This window comes from Cydia strobilella, chromosome Z (assembly GCF_947568885.1).
Source record: "Cydia strobilella chromosome Z, ilCydStro3.1, whole genome shotgun sequence".
NCBI lineage: Eukaryota > Metazoa > Arthropoda > Insecta > Lepidoptera > Tortricidae > Cydia > Cydia strobilella.
In genome coordinates this window covers 22,947,750-22,961,137 of record NC_086068.1, presented here as the reverse complement: position 1 = coordinate 22,961,137, position 13,388 = coordinate 22,947,750, and the positions used below count along the sequence as shown (strand labels likewise).

Sequence of the window (13,388 nt, the reverse complement as noted above, 5' to 3'; positions counted from 1 at the left end):
CATACACGTGATAAATAATTATTTGTCGTAAATATCCATAATTTCGTTAATATCCAAACTTCGTTTGTTATTGTAGGAATATCTATGCAAAAGTAGCTATTTTCTTTATTGCTGAAAAAGATACTCGTACAAAATGTTAAAGGACTGACCTTCCATGTTATTCGGGGATTGCACAAGATCATCATCATGTCGGTGTCGTTTAATAACCTTTTCTAGCGTCTTTATTTTGTGAAGCAAATGTTCGTAATCCCGATCTTTGCTCTTGTGCTTTCTTTTACCCATTGTACGCTATGATTAAACAATAGAATTTATTTCTAGCTAGAAAAAAGATCTATTTATTATAAGAACGTGTGTCAGGCGTAGCAATGAAAATTGTGAATGATGGTAATCAAATTTAATGTTTCAGGTCATGCATTACGTGAAACTACATTGTGTTTATTTCTAATCTAGAAGACGAAGCAAAGAGGATAATGACTCTGTATCATCATAACTTAGTTGTTTTAGCCATTTAGTGAGTTCTATCTTTCACTTATACAACAGTAATGGATAGATATTGATTAACTTATTTATATTGTTGTACATACATGTGCCGATTGTGCTTTATATTGCCTTTTGGCAAACATAGATTTATAGCTTGATAGGGAGGTAACATTGTTTTTACGTAGACTGGTTTCAATTACACATTAAACATTGAAATTTTTGCCAATTTATTAACTTTAAAATGTAAACTTATAATCCTCCATTAATATAATAGGCCGGATTTGCAACGAGTTTGTTTAATGGGTAGTAATAAAAGCTGTCTATTAGTATCATAAAATTCAATTTACACATAAAAACGAATAAAGTAGATCAACATGAAGCAGGCTATCCGCCAATTGGATTCAAACTACCCAGCAATCGAAATACTTTATCCCTAAAATCCTTGAATTCTTAAACTGGCTCTAAAACAATCTTTTGAGACCTTGTCTATGACTCTGAAGCTTCGAACTGTAGAATATACGGTACCGTACCAGTGATCCTGGCTAGATATAACCTAACTAGGTAAGAGAATCAGTAACCACCCAAACTTCCGACATAACGAGAGTGGAATTCAGCAAGCAAGAAAGTGACAAATGACAGTGAAAAAAAGCGGTAACATTATAATAATCAAGTGATGATCATTTTATAGTTTCTTATTAAAGAATAAAGTCTCTTATTAAAGAATAATATCTACTTGATGTAAATCCAAATGGGCAGTGAGAGAAAATCAAAAAGTATAGGAAGTAGCTCAATCATTTTGTCCGCCAAAGAAAACCGGTCTGCTACTCTACCTCGTATTTTTACCCGCTAACGCTCTACTTTTCAAATATTTTAGGCATAAGGTTTCAAGTTAAAATCAAACACGTAGTTCTGCTACTAAAATTATAGACAAGTCGTACCTCTACCTACTGATACACACATCGCAATATGTCTGCATTTCACATGCATAAAGTCATAAGTGTTGGGCCCTAAATATGACGGATGAAAAGAGATTGCGTGTAGCGGAGATGAGAATGTTAAGATGGATGTGTGACGTGACGAGAATGGATAGGATAAGGAATGAGTATATAAGAGGAAGCCTGAAAGTTGCACCCATAACAGAAAAAGTAAGGGCAAATCGCCTAGCGTGGTACGGGCATGTGATGCGGCGGGATGAAAGTCATGTGACGAGAAAGGTATTAAGAATGAATGTGGAGGGATGTACGAGGAGAGGAAAACCGAGGAAAAGGTGGATGGACTGTGTGAGAGATGATATGAAACGAACGCAAGTGAATGATGAGATGACGGGTGACAGAGAGGTATGGAAGAAAAAGACATGCTGCGCCGACCTCAAGTGAATGGGACAAGGGCAAGCGAATGATAAAAGTCATAAGTCACTTAGCGCCACTCACAAAAACGAAACATTTGAAGCAACATTATGGATAAAGACGGATGTCTACCTATGCTTATGCCCCGCGGAAAAATATAAAATCGTCTAATCCGACCTTATGTGCTTTCTGTTGTTCGAAAACTAAAAATGATAAAAATACCGTGTCAGATTATTAGAAAGGCAATGCGTTGTTTATTACCGGTTGTTTAAATGTCATTTTGGACGGATGTTCTCATCCGACGTTATGGAATACGAGTCGACATACCATGTAACATTACTAAAAAGTAAATAAATCGGAATGTGGTATTTATTTTATACCTTACGAAAGTCCAGCAACGTAAACAATTAAACAAGGCACGGTATTGACAGAACGGCGGCGTAGTTAAATACAATAAAGAGAGGAAATTGGCGTAAGAGATTTACTATCCAACCGTAACATAACAGTTTGCGCCGGCGCAATTGTAGGTCACTGTCATGTGAAGTCAGTATCGGGATACTGCATTTCCTTACTTACTTATTTTATGCAATAAATTAGGTTTTGGTGGATAAACGACGAACTTCAGTAGTTTAAATTGCCGGTGAAATGGATATTTTTGTGTAAAATGCTCAAATATCACCGGCGGTCTCATAGACACAAGTCTCCGGTACGGTGTTTACGATGGAGGTGAGTTTATATAGAAATTGTGTTTACCATCATAAAATTCTTAATTATATGATGAATATAGACAGTACTTTGTTTGAAAATTTGAAAAACAAACCTGTTGAAGTTATATTATCAACTAATTTGCAAATAACTCTAGTACCAGATAAGCAACGGGGTTTGGTACCATTTTACCTCCTTCTACTTCATTCCGCGAATATTTGTATCTCCCCTCGTATTATATATATTGGGTATACTAAAAAAATGTGATTCTTCAACCTATTCAACTGGGAATTACAGGTAGGCTATACTCGTATTTCATACATTGCTTGTTTGTGGTAATGGCGGCGCTTGGTAATTTTAATATTCTTACTAAATTGAACACTGTAGAAAGGTAGCTTGTTTATCGGTGTTCTACAGGATAAATTTCGGGGAGTGTGCGATGGGATTACATAATTTAATCCCCCCATCTCCATTCTGCCACCGTGGGACTAGACGCGGACTTGCGTTTCACCCTTACGTCGTTACTCTGCCACTGATTCGTACTAAGCGCTATGCATCCAGCTTTATCATGCGAACGGCTAAGGAGTGGAATTCACTTCCTGCAAATATATTCCCAGTCCACTATAACGTGGATCTTTTTAAATCGAGAGTAAATAGACATCTTTTAGGTAAGCATGATCCATCCTAGACTGCATCGGCACTTACCATCAGGTGAGATTGCGGTCAAATGCTTGCCTTTTTGTAATAAAAAAAAAATCAGGCGAACAAATAAATAACTATTAATATCATAATTAATTATATCAAAAATAAAATTAGCCTTTTTCGGCTGTGACTAAATTCTGACGTAGGCTTAGACAAGTTTGTTAAAATAAAAATGTATCTCCACTTCCCAACTCTCAATTTTATCACTAGTTAATCCAAATTAATTAATAAAGATATGATGTCAGGTCTTCGGGCGACTCGGACGCGGCGAGTACCACCGCCGTGGAGACGACGCTAGAGCGACTGCGGGGTACGCGGGGCGCGCTCGAGGAGCTCTGGTCAGACCGCGAGCGGCGGCTTGAACTCACGCTGCAGCTCCGGCACTTCGAGCGGGACGCGCTAGAGGTTTGTACCTATATAAACCAGAGGATCTAGGTTGTTGAGGATGCAGGCGACTCAGGCGCTCCAGCGGCTGCGGGGCAACAGGGCGCGTTCTCAGTCTCGTCCGTCCGCAAGCGGAGGCATTGAGTTCACGATAAAGCTATTCATCATATATACACCGTGTCCAATAAGTCCGAATACAGTACAAATATTGATAAAATAAATGTACTAATAGTTACTACAATTAAAATTATATTTTATTAATGGCACACTTATATAATATATTTACAAGAAATGTTTCGGAATAACTCCACATTTAACTTTTATTACCAGCCTCAAACGCTTCTCGAATGAATCACACGCAGTACGCACCATTTCCATTGGCATTTTGTCCCAAATACGCTCGACAACCTTTTTGAAATGATCCAGGTTTATGATTTTATAATCATGTAGTTTTAAAAGCATGTACTACATACAAACTAATCTAATACGTTCAAGTCTGAAGAACTGGGTGGGCCATTCATGTCTCGGCAAAAAATCTGTCAAATTAGCCTGACACCAAGCTTAAACAGCATTTGCCGTGTGTTAAGGAGCTCCGTCTTGTTGGAACACATAATATTCATTCCCAAACATACATTTTAAATTTGGGGCAATAATCTTCTCCAAAACCTCGGTTTTATAGTAAAATGCGTTAATTTTAACGCCTTTGTCTATGAATACTAAAGGTAGTTTACCCCTCTTACATACTGCACCCCACACCATGACCGATGGTGAGCTCTGGATCTGGAACCTAGGAACATTTTTCTGTTTGTCCGGAATGTCTTCTATCCGTGGTGCCCACAATCGATCATTTTGGGCATTATGAGGCTGCTCTAACACAAACAGTTTCTCGTCAGAAAAAACAAACTCGTCACCTGCGTGCCAAGAAAGTATTATGTTAGATCTTTGCACTCTCTTTTTCTTGGTCGCTTAGGAAATGCCATGTACTTTTTTTACGTTTTTTTATAAGCATGGCATCCAAGATCTACCCTCAAAATATTGTGCACCGATCCTCTTGATATTTTCAGGTCAGCAGCTAATTTTCGTTAAGAGCTATGTTCTTTCTGTCGAAGTCGGTCTCTTCCAATCTTGGCTACTGTATCGATTCTAGCTGAACGTGGCCGACCGGATCTTTTCTGTTGTCTTCTGTTGAGGAGGTCTCTTTATACCTTTTGATTGTAGTGTAAACTAGATTGCGTTTATTTCAAAGCGTTTTAACGCCTTAAAAATATAGCACCTGGGCTGTCGCCATTGTAAAATTTTCTAATAATAGTTTTACGAAACAGTTTCATCATGGATACAAAACAAACTACAAATCCTTGACGTTTTTTACGTAAATTAAGAATTTTATGGCCTGTAATCCGTATGTCTTTAGAGCTAAGGTATAAAAATGTCTATTCGGACTTATTGGACATGGTGTATATGCGTGGTGGTAAATGTTCATACAGAGAGTTAAAGTTGTACGACAACTTGTGCAATGAGCGGCCGCCGCCGAACTAATCTTCTAAATATATAAAATAGTGCACTGCCTTATGGGAATATAGTTCAGATCCGGAAACCGCTTTCAACTTTTAGTGTGTTGCTGGGCATGGTACTGGATCTCCAAAACTGCCGGGAGACAGCGGCGCCGGCCATCTACTTCAGCGGAATGACGTAATCAAAATGACTCCCACCTCGTTGCGAATAATGCATTTTGCACCCAAACTATGCATTGCACATACACGTGTTGGGTATTAAACGAAACCCAATAAAATATTATATATTTCACTAATACACTATGTACCAAAATATACAATAGTTTAAGAGAAATTTAAAAATAAATCATAATGATGAAAGAAAAAATTCGATTATTTGGGTTTTTTCAACCAAACCAAAAGTCGGACGTTAAAGCAATGTACTACAAAATTAAAGCTGATGTCTCAAGCCATACACTGATATCAAAATAATCAAAATCAGACCAAAAATATGAAAATTATGCATCAAAATGTAGGTATTTGCTAGAACAAATGCATTACAGTTAAAAATATCTAAATTGGTCATTTTCAGGATAATCCGTATAAACTCCTAGTATGTTATTTGCAATATAAAAAGGATCATAAAACTGCTGGGAGACAATCTCTATAGAGCCTGAGTGACAAATAATGGCGTCATATATGTGACCGCTGCCGAAATTTGCAAAATTTAAATTATAACTATACCATGAGTCATATATACACATGTGCTACATCAGACGAAAGGTTATTAAATATATTATGATTCGTTAATACATTATTTATAAAAATAATGTATATTTTAAGAGTTACAAACAAAGAAAAAACACTTTTTATGAAAAAAGTTTAGGCACTATAGAGATTGTCTCCCAGCAGTTTTATGATCCTTTTTATATTGCTAATAACATACTAGAAGCTAATGCGGATTATCCCGAAAATGGCCAATTTCGATTTTTTTAACTTTAATGCTTTTGTTCTAGCAAATACCTACATTTTGATGCATAATTTTCACATTTTTGGTCTGATTTTGATTATTTTGATATCAGTGTATGGCTTGAGACATCAGCTTTAATTTTGTAGTACATTGCTTTAACGTCCGACTTGGTTTGGTGGAAAAACCCAAATAATCGATATTTTTTTTCATTTTGATTTATTTTTAAATTTCTCTTAAACGATTGTATATTTTGGTACATAGTGTATTAGTAAAATATATAATATTTTATTGGCTTTCGTTTAATATCCCACACGTGTATGTGCAATGCATAGTTTGGGTGCAAAGTGCAATATTCGCAACGAGGCGGGAGTCATTTTGATGACGTCATTCCGCTGAAGTAGATGGCTGGCGCCGCTGTCTCCCGGCAGTTTTGGAGACCCAGTACCATGCCCAACAGCATACTAAAATTTGGTAGCGGTTTCCGGATCTGAACTATCTCTTCGACCGTTTCCCATAAGGCATAGTACTAAAAGAAGAAATTGACTGACTGACTGACATCTCAACACAGCCCAAACCGCTGGTTCTAGAGATTCCAAATTTGGCACGTAGGTTTCTTATAATGTCTAGAGGTGCACTAAGAAAGGATTTTTCCAAATTCACCCCCCAAGGGGGTGAAATGGGGGTCCAAAGTTTGTATGGGAAAACAAGTAGAGTATTCCTAACGATAAATAAATAAACACGTGTTTCCGGTTTTTTGAAAAATAATCCCTAAAAGGGGGAAATGTCGTGACAATGTCAAAAAATCAACATGGGTATTGTTTCTATGGTTTATCGGGTCGCTGATTACGAAAACAACGATTTTAAAATCCAACCTGGTGGACGTGAAAAATCATCTCCCCTGTTGGGGTGCAAATTACTTATATGTTAAACACTTTCGCGGCTACCTCGATGGAATAAAGTTCAAGATAATTACAGACCACATTGCTCTAAAATGGCTCATTACCCTAGACAATCCAAGTGGCCGACTAGCTCGTTGGGCTACTCTAACATCCCAATACGATTTTGAGATCGAGCACCGAAAAGGCGCATTAAACGTTGTCCCAGACGTTCTTTCTCGTCCCCAGATTGGTTTGATTTCCTTCAGACGGGGTGACAGCATAGCGACTGACCCCTGGTTCGAGAGGGTGTTTACAGGTCGTCACAAATATTTCCGGCGTATGCAATATGGGATGGGGTTCTAATGCGTAAGATGGCGGTTAATAATCCTTTAGAGACTAACTCCTGGCGGACGGTTTTGCCTAAAGATAAAATAAGAGAGGCTATCGCTGAGATTCACAACGGGTTCCCGAATGTTCACCCTTATTTGAAATGAGATGTTTATACTATTGGCCAAATATGTATTGCGATGTAACCGAATACCTTGGGGAGTGCCAAGTCTGTAAAGCATACAAGATTTCTAACACATAACCGCGTGGGCACCAGCTTTCTCCAAGACCTGTATATGCTCCACTAGATTTAATTTCCATAGATTTGGTGGGTCCTCTTCCGATAGCCTATTACGGATATAGATATATTTTAACCATAATTGACGTTTTTACAAAATTTGTATTGGTTGGTACCTTTGAAGAAGGCTGATACGAGATCTATCACAGTTGCTTTGGAGTCGGAAGTGATATTGCGCTATGGAACGCCATTCAACGTTCTTTGTGATAACGTGACTGTTTTCCGTAGCCACAGACCACCCCCTGGCGGTTTTCTGTGTCCGTAGCATAGCATTCGTAGATTTTTTAAGGTTCTACGATATTCCCGGTCCGTGTTACACGCCCTATTACACGCCTCCTCAGGCCAACGTCGCTGAACGTTACAATCAAACCGTAATCACGACTTAGTATTCTGACAGGTAATGATAATCGCACTTGGGCAAGGAATTTGCCAAAAGTAGCATTATATTTAAATTCATGCGTAAATCTCGCAACTTCATATACCCCTATTTTTTTAATGTATGGACGTGAGGTGGAGACTACGCGACAACGTGCCCCCATTCTCAGACTCCAGGCCCAGAGTTGGTCCGTAGTCGGAGTGATCGCGCCTTGAGTCTTGTGTCTTGTAGCACTCCAAGACATCTATGCGAAAGTTGCTGATTCCTTGTTTTTGCTTTTCAACGGAACGCAAACACCTATAATGAGAAAAGGAAGGCTGTTATGTTTCAGCCAGGTGAAATATTGGTTTTTATCACGTCAAAGACATTAGAAAGTAGCTTTTGGGAAAGTTGCGATAATTTAGTTTTTTTTTTGTTGCTTACATAATTCGTTTCGCGAGTGTCATAAGGTACCGTTTGTTTTATTTCTCCGACGCGCCTCACTCTAAAATTTATATCTGCATACAACTAGCAAATATATCAAGTTTGGTATCTTTTTCGTATAATTCGAGGATGAAGAATTCATTTCTGTGACTAAATTTTCACTCACCCGTACAAAAAATACGAGAAATTCAAATTGAAAAAAAAAAAAAAAAAAATTACACTTTTTTCTTCGAAAATCCTGTACAGAAATAAAACTATGGCGATTTGCTCTAGAAAAAAAATACCTGTGAATAGCCCAGTTATCCTACTATACATATAGAATAGTAAACTTGTCACACATTTTTTTTATAACTGTTAAAAAAAATGTTTTGTGAGGCGCGGCGTACTTGCGATGTAAAAGCGGTATGCAGCTTTTAGGATTTTTAAGTATGTTTAGATGATTTCTGATAAGTTGTAATTCTTCTGGTTGTAGATTACATTAATAAATTACTTCTGAATGTGACATATATACAAATATAAATTAAATATATAAATAAAGTTGTCGCGAAAACTTTCGCCAGTAGAGCTATTATAAATGTGATAAAATTAACATACATGTTTGACAAACAATGCAGATTAAAATAAGATATCTATTGTTCGCAATTGCCACTACATGCACATAGGTCCGTGCATTTAAGTTTTTTTAACGCATTTGCATTGCACCTTTCTGCGCATTTTGTTTTGCAGCGGCAACGAAAAATCTCTAAACTTTTGTTTGGACCAGCCTAAGTCAGCAGGGCATGGTAGCTGTTGCTGATGGGCTATAATCTGTCCCCAAACATATGGGGCTCAGCATCGCCGCTATGATGCTGTGCAGCGACAGGTCCACCACCCCTGTTGCCGCCCTGAGGGCAGCTCTTTCCACGGCCCAGCGATTGCACTCTTCCAGAGTGTGTCGTCCACCGCGCCACATTCGTGGCACTGGGGCCGCGGCACCCTCTTAATTCTAAACAGGTAGTGTCCGAAGCAGCCGTGTCCGGACACTACCTGCGTCACCCTATAGGTCAGGCCCCCCTCCTCCTGTCCACCCACTCATTCATCACCGGGAGGATAGCCCCTATGGTTCGGGTTCCATAGTGGCTATCCTCCAAGGCATCCCTCCATCGCGCTCGTAGGCGCTCCGCGGCTGCCTGCGCCATCCTTCGGCCTCCTCCGCGTCTGGGGGCTCGTCACGCCTCCTGGCCTCCGCCCTCAGGTCGTGCCTGTCCGCCAACACCTCCACGTCCAGCTCCCACGGCGGCGTGCCGGCAAGGAGGCACGCCGCTGCGTGAGAGGTGGTGCGGTAGGCCCTCACCATCCTCTGGGCCACCACCCTCTGCGGCCGGCGGAGCAGCGCCTTCGTGGCCTCCGTGAGTCGTCCGGCCCAGATTGGGGCTCCGTAGAGCGCCATACTCCAGACGACCCCCGTATACAGCCGTCTGCATGGAGCATTCGGCCCCCCTAGGTTGGGTAGTAGGCGGCCCAGAGCCGAGGCAGCATCCACGAGACGAGGAGCCATTCTCGTGAAGTGCTCCTTAAAGATCCACCTTCTGTAGGTCTGGGCCTGTTTCTCCAAGGAGCTCGCTTTTCTCTCTCAAGGGAAGTGACCAACCTATTTCCTACCTACCGATTAAATTCAACGAAGTCATCAATTTTAGGAAATCTACTCAACGTCTTCTTTTTTTTATTTTTTTATAATTTTAAACCACTGTTAAATATTTATTACTCGCAGCTTTCACTCCTGGCTGATCCCCACTGGTACCAGTAGGCTTTAGCCATTTTTTTATTAATAAGATTGATTTCCGTGGCATTTTTTATAAAATTGATTTCCGTGACATTTTATTTAATAAGGTTGATTTCCGTAGCATTTATCATAAAATTGGTTTCCGTGACATTTTATTTAATAAGGTTAATTTCCGTGGCTTGTAAATAACAATATATATATCTTGTAGCGTTTATATTTTTTTTATTATTCCCAAAGTTGCTACAAACCCGTTATTATTATTATTTATATATTTTTTTGAGGGTATGATTTCTCATATATCCTTCTCAGTTTCATTATTTTTCGTTACGTAACGAAACTGATAAAATATAAGGCTTAGTCCATACAGTAAAACTTTGTGTCCTAACTTCCTACTTAATTTAAAACAAAATACGATTAAAGTTGTAAATTTATAATAAATATTGTTGATTGGAATTATAATGTTTCATTAATAATTATTTTCTGTTTGTATGAAACCGGGCAACAGATTTTTTTCCACGTGTCCCACGCCTTATGTTATCAGTTTCGTTACAGCAATTATCAGTTTCGTTTATTCTCAGTTTAGTAACGAAATCCAAAAGGTACATATTTTTTGCAATTCACCCAGGTGTCTTCCCGGCTGGAACTGTGGGGCGACGAGTTGCAGCGTACGGAGCCCCCGCGGGACCCGCAGCAGGCCGAGCAGGCGCTGGCGGCGCACAACGAGAGCGTCGCCAGGATGCAACACGCCACCTTCCAGGTAATTAGGGTTCCGTACCCAAAGGGTAAAAGCGGGACCCTATTACTAAGACTTCACTGTCCGTCTGTCTGTCTGTCAGTCACCAGGCTATGTCTCATGAACCGTGATAGCTAAACAGTTGAAATTTTCACAGATAATGTATTTCTGTTGCCGCTATAACAACAAAAACTAAAAATTACATATCGGGTATAGCTCCTTCATAATTTCCATACGAAGAGTACATATTATTATTGCACTTGAATGTAGGTATAAACCCCGCCCGAATTCATCCGATACTCACGCTCTTTTTATTTTTCTGAGATTCCTGAGTAGCTGAGATGTAGTTTGATATTTTTTTACGGCAAACCTTTATTACTTGTTTACAAGCTCCATTTTATTATAAGAAATATGTTCAAATGTACACAAAGTTTTACTTAGTCAGTCATTACATGACTTAATGCATATTCTATGTATTTAAGAGCCCGTACGATATTGCGCTGAATTAATGATACTTTCTACTATATTGAGGATTAATGAGACTGTTATAAATTTCGATTTTCTGATAAATCTACCTCAATCTAATGACTGTTTGTTGTTATGCTCGGAGAGGTAAAGACATTTAGCTTTTTAATATGTGTATTGTGTAGTCTGTACCTTCTGTTTAAATTATGTGATGTAGAAAAATATATCAGTAAACAATCTTACCAAACGTATATTTATAAAATACAACACTTTAAAAATCACTTAATATGTAGATTTTTAGTTTAACCTGTGATTTTAATTTTCAAATATACGCAATATTATAACCATCCTTCTTCGTGTTACCACTTGACCACTCTAACGCCATTAATAAAAACCGAGAAAAGTATAACTGGTTTATAATTTTTGTAACTTAATTGGTCGTGATGTTCTAATCCTTAATCATGTATTTCCTTTTCTAACTCGATACTTACATTCGCCTAATTACAGTGAATCCTGTAATTTTCTCGGAACTATCTTGACTTTCCATAACCTGAAACCGTTTCCTGTCCATTGACGGATACCGACGTGTTTTTTCATTTATGCAACGACTTGGATCAAGGTGTTTCATTTAAATACCTTTCGTGAGTCATTGACCCTATTAAAAGTTACCTTTAAGTCTATAATTTCTTTAAACGCGGCTTTATTGGTCTCTTTCTAGTTATTAGGTACAGTAAGAGATAAGCATATATGAAGTCGTACCAAGTTCTTATGACATCACTTTTTAATTCTTCTACGTGTGTAATGCACGAATATGGCTTGTTAAACGATGCTGCCTGAAAAGAGCGATTAAATTGACAATATTTGTAGTCGTTAAGGCGGTTCGATTATCATACAAAAATCAATCGGCATTAATTAAGTCACTACACACTATTACGACATAAATATTTTTGCATTTATCTACTTTCGAATATTCGTTTGCGCTAAATTAATAAAAAAACTTTGTTTCATACAGAAATCATGCATAAATCAACGTTCTCTTTTCATCTATTTTACGTATGTGTGTGTCAAAAATGTCGTGTACAAATACGTGGCGCGCGACGTGGCAATGTCGCGCCGTTCCGCCGACCATTATTGACGTGAGTTGCATTGCCGTCATGTTTAGTGCATTTTTTGTTGACACTGACACATGGGGTTATGTTTATTGTGACTTGTCACTTCGATTGTGGAATTTGTGGATCGAAAATGATAGCAACGTCTAAATCAAGTTACAAAAATCATCGGTATTCTGGCCCGCGAAAATCCAGGAAAATTCACGCTCAATTGAAGAGAAATTCATGATGGTGAAGTGTCGTAAAGTACAGTTTCGCTCCTTCATTGTACATTGTAATTTTCTCGTGCCGATCTTTTTAGAAAATAATTCTCACTTTTTCCATAATGCTAGGATAATAAGCAGTGAACAATACCTATGTAATTGTTACTGTCTTGGTTGCCGAATAGTCAATGTGTCACTAACTCTAGGTTTTTTTTAGGTATTGTGTAAAATGAAGAGGCAATCTTGGAAATTGAATGTTTTCCTTCATTAGCTAGAAAAAATCAGGACATCCTCACTGCAATAAAATAAAAACTTTCCTGGGGTTGAAAATGATGGAATTTTGTATATGAATGAAAAACACAATTATTACTACCAGGTAAGTAAGTGATAACTTTATTAGAATCCATATTAATGCATCATCTTTCTTCCTATAAAATTAGAGATTTTGTGCTATCATGATATTATTTTTCTTTCAGGTACAGGGACAACTACGGATAACAAATATAAAAAAATGTTATTTCATTTGTTGTGTGAATCCATCTACACCAACAAGACATCCACTGCTGGACATAGGCCTCCCCAGGGATCTCCACAACGACCGGTCTTGCAAGACCGGCCAAAATATCGAGAAATAAATAATATAAATAAACATGATAAATATCCCGTTTTCTATAATAGTTATAATTAGAAGGCCATGCAATGTTCTTATTCACTGTACTTGAATCCAAAATATATAT

General features: G+C 38.3%; 1 protein-coding gene across 1 annotated transcript in view; it reads left to right on the top strand.

The window, feature by feature from the left end:
• Positions 1-13,388, top strand: part of LOC134754462 (triple functional domain protein) — a 364,706-nt gene that overhangs the window by 81,158 nt on the left and 270,160 nt on the right. The window contains exons 13-14 of the mRNA XM_063690796.1: positions 3,479-3,638; positions 10,767-10,898. Coding sequence (XP_063546866.1) covers positions 3,479-3,638; positions 10,767-10,898 — 292 coding nt within the window. The remainder of the gene's footprint in view (positions 1-3,478; positions 3,639-10,766; positions 10,899-13,388) is intronic.